Source organism: Callithrix jacchus, chromosome 12 (assembly GCF_049354715.1).
Source record: "Callithrix jacchus isolate 240 chromosome 12, calJac240_pri, whole genome shotgun sequence".
Taxonomy (NCBI): Eukaryota; Metazoa; Chordata; class Mammalia; order Primates; family Cebidae; genus Callithrix; species Callithrix jacchus.
Window position 1 is genome coordinate 29016043 of NC_133513.1, and position 16714 is coordinate 29032756.

General features: G+C 52.3%; 1 protein-coding gene and 1 pseudogene across 2 annotated transcripts; one reads left to right on the top strand and one right to left on the bottom strand.

The window, feature by feature from the left end:
• Positions 1 to 1722: 1722 nt before the first annotated feature.
• On the top strand, positions 1723 to 2654 carry LOC128929198 (small ribosomal subunit protein uS2 pseudogene; annotated as a pseudogene).
• Positions 2655 to 8640: 5986 nt separating this feature from the next.
• CD19 (CD19 molecule) lies at positions 8641 to 16179 on the bottom strand. Of its 2 annotated transcripts, XM_035266075.3 has the most exons (15): positions 16067 to 16179; positions 15536 to 15805; positions 15017 to 15220; positions 14616 to 14894; positions 12720 to 12830; positions 11786 to 11834; positions 11375 to 11463; positions 10842 to 10955; positions 10604 to 10708; positions 10454 to 10522; positions 10296 to 10352; positions 10152 to 10208; positions 9227 to 9319; positions 9017 to 9123; positions 8641 to 8854 (listed from the first exon to the last, which is right to left on the bottom strand). In XM_035266075.3, the coding sequence occupies exons 1-14, from the start codon at positions 16152 to 16154 to the stop codon at positions 9032 to 9034; spliced, it is 1677 nt and encodes a 558-aa protein (XP_035121966.1). In that variant the 5' UTR covers positions 16155 to 16179; the 3' UTR covers positions 8641 to 8854; positions 9017 to 9031. The 2 variants fall into 2 exon arrangements, with proteins under 2 accessions (XP_035121966.1, NP_001254698.1); NM_001267769.1 differs by lacking the exon at positions 8641 to 8854 and having other exon boundaries at positions 9019 to 9123; positions 16067 to 16156.
• Between the last annotated feature and the right edge of the window lie 535 nt (positions 16180 to 16714).

The window sequence follows — 16714 nt, forward strand, 5'->3', positions numbered from 1 at the left end:
AACTACTGACTCAGCTGACCTGAAGGACCCCACGAGGAGCTGACTCCCCCCAAAATGCAGCTTCTACACCCTGATGATTTCATCCCCCTGGGATCGTGCCATTGCTCTCCAGCCTGGGCAACAAGAGCGAAACTCCTTCTCACAAAAAGAAAAAATAATGCGTATTCAATAATAAAACCAGCCCATCACCCTCACCAACCCCTTAAAAGCCCAGAACTGCTTGGAGAGAGATTTGAATGTCTCCTCCCATCACCTCGCTCGGCACCTCTGCGATCATTAAACTCTCTCTGCTGCATCCCTGCTGTCTCAGAGTCATGGAGCTGTGACTGCACAGTGAGCATACAAACCTGCTCTTCCTGTAACAATATGGGATCTGAAATTTTATCTTAACAGATGTGGTGGCTTACGTCTGTAATCCCAGCACTTTGGGAGGCCGAGGTGGGTGGATCACAAAGTCAGGAGTTTGAGACCAGCCTGGCCAACATGGTGAAACCCCATCTCTACTAAAAGTACAAAAATTAGCTGGGTGTGGTAGTGCATGCCTGTCATCTTAGCTACTCAGGAGACTGAGGCAGGAGAATCACTTGAACCCAGGAGGTGGAGGTTTCAGTGAGCTGAGATTGCACCATTGCACTCCAGTCAGGGCAACAGAACAAGACTCTGTCTCAAAAAAGAAAAGAAAGAAAGCGAGAAAGAGAGAGAGAGAAAGACAGCAAGAAAGTGAGAAAGCCAGAAAGTGAGAAAGCAAGAAAGAAAGAGAAAGAAAAAGAAATTTTATCTTGAAAACAGGATAATGGTTTCTACCTGCTTGGCTGTAATGAAGGATGATATACTTCTTTTTGCCTTTGCAATCTTTTAGCAGATTGCCAGCAATGTGTATCACGTTCTAACTTAATGCTTATTCAGGCCAGGTGCAGTGGCTCATGCCTGTAATCCCAGCACTTTGGGAGGCCAAGGCGGGTGGATCTCCTGAGGTCAGGAGTTCGAGACCAGCCTGGTCAGCATGGTGGTATATTTTTCTACTAAAAACACACAAAAAACTAGCTAGGCGTGGTGGTGGGCACCTGTAATCCCAGTTATTGGGGAGCCTGAGGCAAGAGGATCACTTGAACCCAGGAGGTGGAGGTTGCAGTGAGCTGAGATCGTGCTGTTACACCCCAGCCTGGGCAACAAGAGCAAAACTCCTTCTCAAAATAAAAAGAAAAAATAATTCTTGTTCAATAATAAAACCAGCTCAGGCATGGTGGTTTATGCCTGTAATCCCAGCACGAGGAGCCTGAGGTGGGAAGATCTGAGGTCTGGGGTTCGAGGCCAGCCTGGGCAACAGTGCAAGACCCTGTTTTTACAAAAAAAAATAATAATTAGTGGGTGTGGTGATGCACACCTGAAGTCCTAGCTGCTCAGGAGGCTGATTGAGCCCAGGAGTTCAAGGCTGCAGTGAGCTATGATCTCACCACTGCACTCTAGCCTGGGCAATGGAGCGAGACCCTCTCTCTAAAAATAAGTAAATACATATGACATTTAAGGTCAAGTGTGGTGGTTTATGTCTGTAATCCTAGCACTTTGGCTTTGGGAGGCCAAGATGGGAGGCTGAGTGTTAAGATCCACCTGGGCAATATAGTAAAACCCCCGGCTCTACAAAAAAATAACAATACATTTTAAAACTTTTTTTTTTTTTTTTTTTTTTTTTGCCTTTCCACGCTACCTGCTGAGGGCTCCATACGGCGTTGTACTGGATTCCCGTCGTAACTTAAAGGGAAACTTTCACAATGTCCGGAGCCCTTGATGTTCTGCAAAGGAAGGAGGAGGATGTCCTTAAGTTCCTGGCAGCAGGAACCCATTTAGGTGGCGCTAACATTGACTTCCAGATGGAGCAGTATATCTAGAAAAGTAAAAGTGATGGCATCTACATCATAAATCTGAGGAGGACCTGGGAGAAGCTTCTCCTGGCAGCTCGTGCCATTGCTGCCATTGAAAACCCTGCTAATGTCAGTGTTATATCCTCCAGGAATACTGGCCAGAGGGCCGTGCTGAAGTTTGCTGCTGCCACTGGAGCCACTCCAATTGCTGGCTGCTTCACTCCTGGAACCTTCACCAACCAGATCCAGGCAGCCTTCAGGAGCCACGGCTGATTGCGGTTACTGACCCAAGGGCCGACCACCAGCCTCTCACGGAGGCGTCTTATGTCAACCTACCTACCATTGCTCTGTGTAACACAGATTCTCCTCTGCGCTATGTGGACATTGTCATCCCATGCAACAACAAGGGACTCACTCAGTGGGTTTGATGTGGTGGATGCTGGCTCGGGAAGTTTTGCGCATGCGTGGCACCATTTTTTGTGAACACCTGTGGGAGGTCATGCCTGATCTCTACTTCTGCAGAGATCCTGAAGAGATTGAAAAAGAAGAGCCGGCTGCTGCTGACAAGGCTGTGACCAAGGAGGAATTTCAGGGCGAATGGACTGCTCCATCTCCTGAGTTCACTGCTACTCAGCCTGAGGTTGCCGACTGGTCTGAAGGCGGGCAGGTGCCCTCTGTGCCTATCCAGCAGTTCCCTACTGAAGACTGGAGTGCCCAGCCCGCCACGAAGACTGATCTGCAGCTCCCAACGCTCAGGCCACTGAATGGGTAGGAGCAACCACTGAGTGGTCTTAAGCTGTTCTTGCGTGGCCTCTTAAGCAACATATAAGATTCGTGGAAAATAAACGTCGAGTTTCTAAAAATATAAAAATAAAAATAACTCTTTTTTTTTTTTTGAGACAGGCTGGAGTGCAGTGGTGTGATCTCAGCTCACTGCAACTTCCGCCTCCTGGGTTCAAGTGAGTCTCCTCCCTCAGCCCCCCGAGTAGCTGTGACTACAGGCTCTCGCCTCTACGCCCGGCTAATTTTTTGTATTTTAGTAGAAACAGGGTTTCACCATGTTGCCCAGGCTGGTCTCGAACTCCTGAGCTCAGGCAATCTGCCCACCTCAGCCTCCAAAACTGCTGGGATTACAGACGTGAGCCACCAAGCCAGGCCTAAAGCGTTTTAACCAAAAATAATAATAAAACTGTCTTCTGTCTCTACTATCATTGTGGAGAAGTGTGCTGGGTTGGGAGATTTTGTTTCTTAATTATATTTCCGGGAACACACTCGCCAACACCTTCTACCAACAATATTGTGCACCTCAGAAACTACACACCCGCCACACATCCACGGTGTTGGCGATTCCTGCACAACATACATCCAAACACAACACAAACACGCCCTTCAACACTTCCCACTTCCCACTTTGCCTTCAACTGCATAACCCCTGCCGCTTCACACCTCCATCCCACGCCACACGCCGCGCAGGATACCCACACGGCACACACCCAATACCACATGCTGCTCGCGCACCCACGGGGCTCACAAAACTCGGGCCTCACACATCCACCCAGAACGGCATCACGAACCCTCCCCGGGTTCTATCCCATATGCCTCCGTCCCCACCGCGGCACCGATGTCCCCTCCAAGCCCACCCGAACTGCTTCAGCCCGCACTTCCCTTCCCAGTGCAGACTCGGCCAAGGTCAAGACTGCAGGCGCACAACCGCCAGCAGGTGGAGCTGTTTTCCAGAGAACGGAGGCTCCTGGACTTCACCAACTTCTCAGCCCCTCTGTAGCCAGCCTTGGGCACCCCCACGGAGGCCACTGCAAACTGCAAGCAAGAGGTGGCCTTGAGAGCCTGAAACTTTCAATTCTTCTTTCCCCAAACGTTGCTCAAGAGCTGAAAGTGCACCTCTAAGAACCAGCTAGTAGGAATGCTGAGATGGGAAGATTGCTTGAGTTCAGGAGTTCAAGGCTACCCTGGGCAACAGAGCAAGACCTCACCTTCTTAAATTTTTTATTTTTAGACAGAGTCTCACTCTGTCACCAGCCTAGAGTGCAATGGCACAATCTCAGCTCACTGCAACCTCTGCCTCCCAGGTTCAAGTGATTCTATTGCCTCAGCTTCCCAAGTAGCTGGGACTACAGGCGTGTACCACCACATCCAGCTAATTTGTGTATTTTTATTCATTTAATTATTTATTTTTGAGATGGGTTTCACTCTTGTTGCCCAGGCTGGAGTCCCATGGTGCGATCTTGGCTCACTGCAACCTCCGTCTCCCCTGTTCAAGCGATTCTCCTGCCTCAGTCTCCCTAGTAGCTAGTATTACAGGCACCCACCACCACGCCCGAGTAATTTTTTGTATTTTTAGCAGAGATGGGTTTTCGGTATGTTGTCCAGGCTGGTCTCAACTCCTGACCTCAGGTGATCCACCCACCTCAGCCTCCCAAAGTGCTCGGATTACAGGCGTGAGCCACCACACCTTGCTCAATTTTTTGTATTTTTGTAGAGACGGGGGGGTTTCACCGTGTTGGCCAGGATGGTCTTGATCTCTTGCCATTGTGATCTGCCCACCTCAACCTCCCAAAGTGCTGGGATTACAGACATGAGCCACTGCACCCAGCCAAGACCTCATCTTTTTTGTTGTTGTTGTTTGAGATGCAGTCTCGCTCACTTGCTGAGGCTGGAATGCAGTAGTGCAATCTCAGGCCAGGCAAGGTGACTCACGCCTGTAATCCAAGCACTTTGGAGGCCAAGGCAGGCAGATCACCTGAGGTCGGGAGTTCAAGACCAGCGTGACCAACATGGTGAAATCTCGTCTTTATTATTTTTTTTTAATAAAGAAAAAGAGCTAAAAATGGTCAACGCCCTGCCAAAGAAACAAGTCGTGAGACAGGAAGTTGAGATGCCTTAAAGTATGGCTTCTTCCTTGGCATGTGGCTCACTGCACAATGGCCTTGGTGCCTCTGCCTCTTGGCACACAGTAGGTCCTCAACAGATGCTAAACGGTTCAAACACAGTGGCTCATGTCTGTAATCCCAGTCCTTTGGGAGGTGGAGGTGGGAGAATCACTTGAGGCCAGGAGTTCAAGACCAGCCTGGGAAATATGGCAAAACTCCTTCTCTACCAAAAAATACGAGAGTTAGCTAGCTGGGTGTGATGGTGCAGATCTATAGTCCCAGCTACTTGGGAAGCTGAGGCAGGAGAATCACTTGAATTCAGGGGTTCAACGTTACGGTTGGCTATGATTGTGCCATTACCCTCTAACCTGGCCTAGCATAGCCTAACGAGACCCTGTCTGGAAAAAAAAAAAAAAAGGATGTCAAATAATAATAAGAGTTTATGTTTGAGTCTTTGCTAAGGCACTGTTGTGTGCTTTACATGTCTTTTAAGACTCACTAATAATGTTCTCATTTTCTTAATTATTATTTCATGGTCCATTGTACAGACCAGGAAACTGCAGCGCAGAGAGCTTGAGTCACATAGTTGAAAAGGGATGAAGTGGGATTCACACAAACCCAGCTAGTCTGGGCCAGGCACAGCGGCTCACACCTGTAAACCCAGGACTGGGAGGCCGAGGCAGGTAGATCACCTGCAGTCACGAGTTTAAGACCAACCTGGCCAACCTAGTGAAACCCTGTCTCTACTAAACAAAAAAAAAACTAGCTGGGCATGGTGGTGCATGCCTGTAGTCCCAGCTACTTAGGAGGCTGAGAAGGGAGAATAGCTTGAACCTGTGAAGTGGAGGTTGCAGTGAGCCGGGTGCACCCAGCCTGGGTGACAGAGCCAGACTCCATCTAAAAACAAAACAAAACCAGCTAGTTTGATTCCAGGGCACCTGGTGGGAGGCAACACACCTCTATTCCAACTTCAACTTCCTGGGAGACTCCCCAGAGTGGCAGAACCCACAGTCTCCTTCCTCTGCACCCCAAACGCATGAAGAGCCCATCAGAACACTTCCCACAGCCTTTCATTCACTCCTCCACCTTCCCTTCCCCACTCATTCCCTGACCTTTCTCATCCCCCAGCGAGGGAGCAGAGGCACAGAGATGACTTGGACATGGACCCAACCCCAGGAAGACAGGGTGTGTTCTTTTATTATTATTATTATTATTTTGAGACAGAGTCTTACTCTATCGCCCACACTGGAATGCAGTGGCACCATCTCGGCCCACTGCAACCTCTGCCTCCTAGGTTCAAGAAATTCTCATGCCTCCACCTCCCAAGTAGTTGGGACTACAGGCACAAGCACCAGGCCTGGCTAATTTTTTTGTATTTTTGGTAGAGATGGAGTTTCACCACATTGGCCAGGCTGATCTCAAACTACTGGCCTCAAGCCATGCACTGGCCTTGGCCTCCCTAAGTGCTGGGATTACAGGCATGAGACACCATGCCTGGCTGGCAGGATGTTTTCACTAGGAGTCACAGGCTCAGATGCTTCAGACAGTCAGGAAATTGAGACAAATGAAGCAGGCTGGGAGAACGGCAATAGGGAATGGCAGGGATTACAGCCACGTGAGAGCTTATTTTAGCTAAAGGTTGATGTAGGGGATTATGGCAATGTAAACAGCTGGTGGGGAGCAGATAAATCCTGCACCAGATGATCTGGATTTTTTTTTTTTTTTTTTTTTTTGAGTCTCAGAGACTTGTGTTCAAGATGCAAGCCTAAAGTACTAGAGGTTTGGGTTTTGTTTTGTTTTGTTTTATTATTTTAGAAACGGGGTTTCACTATGTTGGTCAGGCTGATCTTGAACTCCTGACCTCAGGTGATCCGCCTGCCTTGGCCTCCAAAGTGCTTGGATTACAGGTGTGAGCAACCACGCCTGGCTAGTACTAGAGGTTTGTATTCCAAATGCATGCATACACTAAGCAAAATATAAGGAGCAGTGTTGCTTTTTTTTTTTTTTTTTGATGGGTAGCTAAGATCAAAAGGAAGACAGAATCTTTCTGGTTCCAAAAATAAGGAAGAAAATCAAAGCCACAGTGGTGGGGGCAGTGGGGACAGTCAGGTCCAGCAGCCTATGGGAATGCAGAAATCCCCCTACCACTGGAGTTTTAACATCCACATGGGGGCCGCACCTAGTGGCTCATACTTGTAATCCCAGCACTTTGGGAGGCTGAGGCGGGTGGATCACGAGGTCAGCAGTTCAAGACCAGCCTGGCCAACATGGTGAAACCCCATCTCTACTAAAAATACAAAAACAATTAGCCAGGCATGGTGGTATGTGCCTGTAATCTCAGCTATTCAGGAGGCTGAGGCAGAGAATCACTTGAACCCGGAGGCAGAAGTTGCAGTGAGCTGAGATTGAGCTACTGCACTCCAGCCTGGGTGACAGAGCGAGACTCCATCTCAAAAAACAAAAAAACACCCCCATGGGGACAGAGGTCAAGGCTGAGGCCCCAGGAAATGGGGAGAGCCAGAACTGAGCTCCCTGCAAAAGGCTGGAAGCTAAAAAAAAGGGCTGTCTTAGATTCTGTATTCCCAGCTACTCAGGAGAGTGAGGTGGGAGGATTCTCTCTCTCTCTCTCTCTCTTTCCCCACTCCCACCGCCCCCACCTTCCTCCCTTTCTCTCTCCCTTTCTTAAACTTAGTGATAATAAGAGAGGATTTCTTCAGCCCAGGAGTTTGAGACCAGCCTGGGCAACATAGCAAGACCGCCCCCGCATCTCATAAAAACAAAACAAGGCCAGGCGCGGTGGCTCATGCTGGTAATCCCAGCACTTTGGGCTTTGGGAGGCTGAGGTGGGTGGAACACTTGAGGCCAAGAGTTCGAGACCAGCCTTGTAAAGATGGTGAAACCCCATCTCTACTAAAAATACAAAAATTAGCTGGTATGGTGGCCTGCACCTCTAATTCCAGCTCCTTGGGAGGCTGAGGCAGGAGAATCGCTTGAACCCGGGAGGCGGAGGTTACAGTGAGCCAAAGGTTGCAGTGAACCAAGATCGCACAACTGTACTCCAGCTTGGGTAACAGAGCAGGACTTCATCTCAAAAAAAGAAAAATCTTGGCCAGGCACAGTGGCACACACCTGTAATCCCAGCACTTTGGGAGGCCAAGGCAGGTGGATCACAAGGTCAGGAGATTGAGACCAGTCTGGCCCATATGGTGAAACCCAGTCTCTATTAAAAATACAAAAATTAGCTGGGCGTGGTGGCGCATGCCTGTAAATCCCAGCTACTCAGGAGGCTGAGGCAGAAGAATTGCTTGAACACAGGAGGTGGAGGTTGCAGTGAGCCGAGATGGCACCACTGCACTCCAGCTGGGTGACTCCTTCTCAAAAAAAAAAAAGACTCAAGACTTTTTTTTGAGAGCAAGACTCCTTCTCAAAAAAAAAAAAAAAAAAAAAAAATCCATCCCCAGGCCCTGGCACACAATGTGGAAGTGAGCCACCTGTCAGGCAATGGATGGAAAAAGCCATCCAGGCACTCAGAACTCCAAGGCTGACTGAAGTATAGGCTTGGAGTCAGCCCAAACCTCTGGTGTAGAAACCTGTTCTGAGGAACTCATAAATAAAATAGAAACTTGTGTAGCCTGTAATACTGTGCCAGGAGCCAAAGCAAGCTGGCCCCAGGGGTTGTCAGTAGGGGCCCAGGAACCCAGGAGACTGTCATAGGCAGGAGAAACACAAAGAAGTCAAAGACCCTGGCCTCAGCCTCCCAAAGTGCTGGGAGTACAGGTGTGGGCCACCGAGCCAGGAAAAGGCCCTTTGTATGCAGAAGGCAGCCCTCCCTCCTCCATGGGACTCAAGATGCCTTCCCTTCCCTTCCCACACAAGGGCACTACTTCATAGGATTGGAAGAGCTCATTGAGTTTATTTAGGAATGCAAAAGGGACCGGAAGTGTCACTGGCATGTATACACACCACACGCACATGCACATGCACGCACACACGCACACACATGCACACATCCTGAGCAACATTGCTCCAGAGGTTGGCATCATATCTGCTTGAGGTCTTCAGATTTCAGAGCCAGGTGTGAATCTTGGGGACCTGAGGAGATCCAGGCTATGCAGAAGAAACAGTGATGAGGAGGGTTCCAGCAGTCCCTCCCCCTGGCCACCAGGCCCTAGGAGCCCTGTTCCTTCTTCCTCCCTGACAGCCAGCACCACTGCCATCCCTGCCTATCTCCCTCCCTCCCCCCTTTCCCTAGGGGCAGTCCCAGCTCACCTGGCCACCTGAGGATCACCTGGCACCCCAGGTGCCCACGTGGCCTCCTCCTCCCCAAGGTGGGTCTGGCCTATCAGGATTATCCATGTTCTCATAAGAGTCTGCATCTGGACAGAACCAGGGAGGAGGAGAACACGGGTAGCAATGGAAGTAGGCTGGGAGGTGAAGTCAGCCCAGGGGACAGGAGGGGACAGCAGCAGAATCACCCACCTTCCTCATGATTGGGTCCAGGCTGGCCCCGAATGGAGCGGAGCTGGGGGGCTGAATACAGGATCCCTCTCATATCCTCGTAGGACTGGGACCCTGCTTGGGCGGAGATGGATAATTGGAGGCTTGGGTGTGGAAAGTACAGCCTACGGTAAGGAGGGAGACTGGGGGACAGAGGAAGGTGAGGGGCATCACCCATGCTGTGCTGGGAAGGGGTGATTCGGCCAGCATAGGGTTTGGGGCCCTGGTTAGCTATAGGTTCAGCTTTAGGTATGGGTTAGATTATGGCTAGAGAAGAGGTCAAGAACAGAACTGGCCAGGTTCAGTGGCTCATGCCTGTAATGCCAGCATTTTGGGAAGCTGAGGCAGGCAGATCACCTGAGGTCAGGAGTTTGAGACCAGTCTGGCCAACATGGCGAAACCCCATCTCTACTGAAAATAGAAAAATTAGCCAAGGGTGGTGGCAAACGTCTGTAATGCCAGCTACTCACAAGGATGAGGCCTGAGAATCACTTGAAACTGGGAGGCAGAGGTGGCAGTGAGCTACTGCACTCCAGCCTGGGTGACAGAGTAAGACTCAGTCTTAAAAAAAAAAAAAACTGGAGGGAGTCAGAGTCATGAAGAAGCCACAGAGTGAGCTGGGGTCCAAGTTTCAGTCTGCACTGGGGCTGAGGTGAGGCAGAGGTCAAGTCCAGGATGGTACTGGATTGAGATCCGTGTTGACATTCACAGTTAGGGAGGGGGTAAGTACTCGGGGGTCAGGATGGGGAATGGGGATCAGTGTTGAGGATAGAGTTAGGAGTGAAATCTAAGGTCAGGATTGGGTTTGGGTTTGGGGTCAGAGGCCGGTCAAAGTTGGGTCTGGTGTCAGAGCTGAGTCCCGGTCACCCAAGCTGTGTAAGGCAGTCTGGTGGCAAGCAGCTCTCACCCAGGGAGGTTGCTTCCCGGCTGGGGTCCCAGGCAGACCCATGGGGGCTCAGGAAGTCTGGAAAGGGAAGAGGGGGTTGCTATTCCTCCTGGCCTCCAAGCATCCTCCACCTTCCCCCTGCACTGTTACCATCCTCACACACACCCATTGTCCTGGAGACTGGCTGGGTCAGCTCTTCATCCTCGTTCTCATAAGACTCAGCTGCGGCAGAAGAGAGAGAACTCCAGGGACCCCTTCTAGGGGTATCACAGCACTGCAATTACACCTAAGTCTCTCAAGGTCCCACAAAGGCCCCAAGTTACCATTGGAGAAGGAGTCTTCATCCTCAGGACCCAGGGGCTCGTCCTCAGGGTTTTCGTAGCCGCTGCCATCTGGTGGAGAAGGAAGAATGTCCATGGGTGTCCACAGTTCACCACAGAGAAGTGGAGGGCCACGGGGGAGGGCAGCCTTACCCTGGGAAAGCTGGTCCTGCCCAAGGCTGGAGTCGTTCTCATAGAACTCAGAGCCCTCCTCACTGTCCGGCTCCTCATAGCCCTCCCCTTCCTCTTCTTCTGGTCCTGGGGATTTGGGGATGGGGATTGGAACCGAGTCAGGCCCCCTCTCCTCCCTGCCCCAGTCCACTATTCCAGCCACAGACCGCTCCAACCCCCTCCATGTGGGGAACGACCCCTCCCTCCCCCAGTCATTCACCCGCTCCCGGGGGGCTCCGGGACCCCACGGTTCCATCCGCCTCGACGTCGCTGCGCGGGTTTCTATAAGACGGGGCTGTGCCCCCTAGGCCCGCGGCCCAACGCTGGGCGCGTCCTGGCGAGAGGGGCGTTGTAAAGAGGGATCAGAAGAGATGGGGGCGGTTAAGGCTAAAGATCCGCGCGGCAGGGCACGAGAAGAGGATGCTTTGGGCTCTGCGAATGGACTCTTGAGTCTAGGAACCTGGCCATGAACCATGGAGTGGGATCTAAACCTAGGGCCTCCAGTTCTGGGGCAAGGTTCTGCTTTTGAACATGACTTCAGGCTCTGGGTTCTGGGGGCGGGGCTCTGCGCCCTGGAGGCGGGGCCTGCTTCTAGGGGAGGGGCTCTTGTCTGGGCGGGACTCTCCATCCCGGGGGCGGAGTTCCGAGCTCCAGAAGGCTAGGCGCACAGCGGATTGGAGGGATGGGGAGACTAGGGGCGGAGTCCTGGCTCTGGGGCGGAACTATATAGGCTGGAGGGGCGGTACCTCTTACCGAGGCCTGAGGTGGGTGTGGGAAGGGATAGCACATTCCCGTACTGGTTCTGGGGCCCGCTTCCTGGGGGCGGTGTCACTTTGAAGAACCTGGAGGGAGAAGGGAAGGTGCACGGTGAGGGCTGACTTGGAAAGGAATGGCGGACCCACTCAAAATTCCGTCCAGGCCTTCAGAGGTTAAACGTGATCACTTGTGATTAGCTCCTCTGTGCTGTGATAGCCGATAGAGGAGTCTGGGATGATCATTTCCAAGGAGGTCTTCACAGAGGAGGTAGCTTTGGAGCTGGGCTTTGAGGTTGGGCAGTATTTGAAACAGTAGAGACGGAGCAAAGACCCCCTGGGCAGAGGAAATATTAAGTGCAAGACATAGAGTGAAGGTGGAGGGTGCTGGGGAGGGAACGGATTGCATTACCTCCTGGTGGGGTCAGTCATTCGCTTTCTTTTTCTCCTTAGGACCAGGGCTGGTGGGAGTTAAAGGGAGTGATCAGAGGAGAGGCTGCTTGGTTGGGTAAGGATTTGGGGGGCAGGGTGCTGGGGAGGTCAGTTGGTTCAACAGAGGAGATGGGAGTTCAAATTGCAAGGGGGCCGGCCGGGCTTGGTGGCTCCTGCCTGTAATCCCAGCACTTTGGGAGGCCAAGTCGGGTGGATCACCTGAGGTCAAGAGTTCAAGAAGCCTAGCCAGCATGGTGAAACCTCATCTCTACTAAGACAGGTGCCTGTAAGCCTACCTAGTAGGGAGGGTGAGGCAGGAGAATCATTTGAACCCGGGAGGCGGAGGTTGCAGTGAGCCGAGATCGCACCATTGCACTCCAACCTGGGCAACAGAGCAAACTCTGTCTCAAAAAAAAAAAAAAAAAAATTCAAGGGAGCATTGAGTGGTGGCTCGCACCTGTAATCCCCAGCACTTTTAGGAGGCTGAGGCCGGCGGACTGCCTGAGCTCAGGAGTTCAAGACCAGCGTGGACAACATGGCAGAACCCTGTCTCTACTAAAAATACAAAAGATTAGCTGGGTGTGGTGGCACATGCTTATAGTCCCAGCTACTCGGGAGCCTGAGGCAGTAGAATCACTTGAGCCAGGAGACAGAGGTTGCAATGAGCTGAGATCACACCACTGCACTCCATCTGGGGTGACAGAATGAGACCCTGTCTCACCAAAAAAAAAAAAAAAATTGCAAGAGGCCTGGGAAGTTTGAGGGAGGGTAGAGGGAGATGGGGGGAACAGGAGTCTAGGGTCTTGCTGGGAGGGATGGGAGGAAAGAAAGATGGTTGTCAGACTGACCAGAGCAGGCTTATCCTGGGAAAGATGGAGTAGGGTTTGGACAGATCCACTGGGGACATGACTCACCTCTTTGAAGATGAAGAATGCCCACCAGGGAACCCAGGCAGAAGATCATATAAGTCAAAGTCACAGCTAGGACCTTCCAGCCACCAGTCCTCACCAGCCAGTGCCATAGTGCTAGGGGGAAGGGGCTATGAGATGAGGACCCGAGGCTGGCATCTTATATCCCAATCCCGAGACCTCAAAGGACCACAAGTCTGGGGCTCAGAGGCAAGACACAGACTTAGCCAGGTGTGGTGGCTCACGCCTGTAATCTCAGCACTTTAGGAGGTCACCTGAGGTCAGGAGTTCAAGACCAGCCTGGCCAAAATGGTGAAACCCCATCTCCACTAAAAAGGCAAAAAAAAATCAACCAGGCGTGGTGACGGTCACCTGTAATCCCAGCTACTTAGGAAGCTGAGGCAGGAGAATCGCTTGAACCCTGGAGACTGAGGTTTCGGTGAGCTGAGATCATGCCATTGCACTCCAGCCTGAGCAACGAGTGAAACTCCATTGACAGAGAGAGAGAGAGAGAGAGAGACAAACAGACAGACAGAGACAGACTCAAAGTCCCAAACTGTGAGAAAGGCTCTCCTCTCTCTAAGGAGCCATGTCCCAGGAGGTCAGGGATTGTCACAGAGCCTGGCACAGGACATGGGGCAGTGTCTTTTGAGCAAATCATGGACAATCCACGGCTGTATTCAGAGGCAATGTGTGGATTGAGGGGAGCATCATGATCAGTTTCCTGCTGCAGTAAGGATAGTCATGGCCAAAGTGAAGGGCAGAGTTGAGTTGGCAAGGTTACAGTTGGGACCCAGCACATTGCTTGGATCAAGTTTGCACTGAAAGTTGGGGTTGGGTTTGAGAATTGTGGCCAGGATAGCATGGTAGGATTGTATGAAGGAGAGAGAACTGGCAGGACACTGTGACCAATGTGCTGGACAAGGTGAGGAAGGGAAGGATGCCCGAGTTCTCAGCCTGGGCAAGGGAGCAGGTGGTGGTGCCCTCTGCTTCCACAGGGCCACCAAGAAGACTATACTTGGGGAAGACATTGAGTTTGATTTTGTATCTGTTGAGCCTGAGGTGTCCATGGGACATCAAATGGCACAGGAGATGGCTGAGTATGGAGCCTAGAATAGAGTCACCAAGGCATGGTGACCCAAGAAGCCACTAGAAATTAAGGTCAAATGGGAAAGCATGCAGAGAGGGATGAGAAGAGGGCCCATGGCTCCAAGAGGGAGGAATTGGGGAGGAAGGAAGGCTCCACCCCAGCTGGTGGGCAGAAGCAAGCAGTGGTAGGTGAAGGCCCAGAAAAGTAGTCTCTTGGAAGCAAGGGAAGAAAGATTTGAAGTCTAGGCTGGGTGCAGTGGCTCACACCTGTAATCCCAGTACTTTGGGAGGCCAAGGCAGGCAGATCACCTGAGGTCAGGAGTTCTAGACCAGCCTGGTCCAACATGGCGAAACCCTATCTCTACCAAAAATACAAAAATTAGGCCTGGCCATGCACAATGGCTCATGCCTGTAATACCAGCACTTTGGGAGGCCAGGGCAGGTGGATCACGAGGTCAGGAGTTCGAGACCAGCCTGGCCAACATACTGAAACCCCATCTCTACTAAAAATACGAAAAATTGGCCAAGTGTGGTGGTGGGCACCTATAATCCCAGCTACTCAGGAAGCTGAGGCAGGAGAATCTCTTGAACCTGGAAGGGAGAGGTTGCAGTGAGCCGAGACGAGATGGCGACACTGCACTCCAGCCTGGGAGACAGAGCTAGACTCCGTCAAAAAAAAAAAAAAGACTTGGGGTCAGTGTTCTGTGTGGAAGTTGGGGTTTGGGGTGAGGCTGGGAGTAGCCCTGAGGCTGGGGGAATCTAAGATTGACTGGCTTCCAGTTCTTCCCGGACCCCCACACAGAGAAACTCTACCTGACCGGGCAGTGATCTCCAGGTGCCATGAGATGGTCAGGTTGCCACGGTGACAATAATACTTTCCAGCGTCTTGAGCTGTGGCCTGGGGCAACAACAGACCTTTCTCCATGACCCACATGTCTCTGGCTGGGCGATTGTCCTTCAGCTCTAGGCTCAGCAATGAGAAGTTAGTCTCCTTGGGGCGCACATGGGTCCAGGAGAGGGGGCCCCTGGACACAGAGTCAGGAGGTACCCCACAGGACAGCCAGAGTGTGGAGCCAGGGGCCATAGTGAGGTCTGGGGCAGGGAGAGATAAGACGAGGAAAGCCTGATCCTCCGGGTCTCACCTCTTCAGTTTCCACTCCCCTCCCTGTTTCCGGACCCCCACCTTCCCGGCTGGGGTGAGGCCATCTCCTTACCCTGGCTGAGGGTCTGGTTCAGGCTGTCCCTCAGTAGGCCACATGGAGGCTCTCCCTCCCAGATCTTAGGGCGGTCTTTGGCCCATACATACAGCTGGGAGCTCATGAGGTTCCCGGAAGGGGAGCTGGGGTCCTCTGAGGACCTGTTCTCCAGGCCACAGCCCTGACCACTGAGGTCCGAAGCATTCCACCGGAACAGCTCCCCTAGGAAGAGACCCAGAACCAAATGCAGAGACACCCAGGAGAGGGAGAGAGATAGAGACTCAAAGGCAGAGATAAACAGAGACACAGACCCGGAGAGAGAAAGAAAGAGAGAGAAGACAGTGAGACGTGGAGGGACAGGAAGCAGCTCATGCTGAGGCCACAGAGCCACAGGCGTCGCCCACCTAGCTGAGTTTGGCTCTCAGCCCCTCTAGTCCCTCTCTCCAGCTCCTCTGGGGCCGCCTCACCTCTTCCGTCCACGGTGGCCCCCCTCCTCTCCTCCTGTACCCATCCCAGCCCGGCCAGCCCGGCCCTCACCACTGCCCTCCACACTGACTGTCCAGCCAGGCTGCCAGGCCTTCTCAGAGGGGGGCCCTGGCTGGCACAGGTAGAAGCCCCCCATCTGGTGAGAGACATTGAAGATGAAAAGCCAGATGCCCCAGGGCCCCACGTGGAATCCCAGGCCTGGCAGCCCCAGGTTGAGTTTTAAGAAGGGTTCGAGCGATGGGGACTCCCGCCACCAGGCCACTTGCTGAGCAGGGTCTTGTGAGGTCTCCTCAAGGCACAACAGCATAGCGTCATCTCCCTCTGTGGAGAGACAGACAGGGAGAGAGGTGTGGGGATAGGTGGGGGGACCTCTGAGCCCCCGTCACTCCTCACACTGGGTTACAGAGCAGAGGACTCCAAAAGCTGGGAGTGGAGGAGGCAGCAGAGTCCTTCCAAACCCTCCCTGAAATTTACAAATAAGAAAATGGAGGCTCAGAGAGGGTAAGTTACTCAGCTGAGGACACTCAGCCACAACCCAAGTTTCCAGACACAAGCCCTTCCCTTTCTGCCCTTTGGACATACCTTCCACCTTCACCAGTCGAGGTTCCTGGGGCCTGACTCCCATGGGGGTGAGGAAGAGGAGGAAGAAGAGGAGGCAAGCAGGTGGCATGCTGGTCAGACTCCCCGGGGCACCCAGCTTCGCGCAGGGGATGCTGGGGCAGGCAGGGGCCTGGAGGGCACTGAACCATGAGTGTCTGCAAGGGCGGCAGGCAGTCCCCCTGGAGAGGAAGGGGGTGGTCACGCCTCAGGCCCCCTTCTCCAGGAACCCCTCCAGCCCCCCACAACCTGCCTCCTCCCTGCCACGCTGTTTTATTTTCATCCCAGCACTCAGCACCATGGGAAACGATCTTGTGTGTTTACTTGTTCACTTCTGTTTTCTGCACAAGAATGTGAGCCCCTTGGAGCAGAGACTGTGTTGTTCACCACTAATTCCAAGTGCCCTAGAACAGTGCTGGGCACATAGTAGGCACCTGATAAATATTTGCTGCATGAGCAGATTCAACCTCCTCTTCTGAATCCCAGGCTCTGAATCCATGTCTCTTCACTCACACAAACCCCATTCATTCATTCAGCAAACATTTCACGGGTTCTCCTTTCACCTCCACCCACCCACGCCCTAACATACTCTGGGTTCTGGCTGACGTGAGTTTGAATCTTGTGCCTCCACCA

Coding starts and splice junctions, on each gene's coding strand:
- CD19 (XM_035266075.3), bottom strand. CDS start 16,154: ATGCCACCTGCTTGCCTCCTCTTCTTCCTCCTCTTCCTCACCCCCATG. Junction 10,209..10,295: donor GCCAGTCTCCAGGACAATGG/GTGTGTGTGAGG, acceptor TTCCCTTTCCAG/ACTTCCTGAGCCCCCATGGG. Junction 9,124..9,226: donor TGGACCCAATCATGAGGAAG/GTGGGTGATTCT, acceptor GGTTCTGTCCAG/ATGCAGACTCTTATGAGAAC.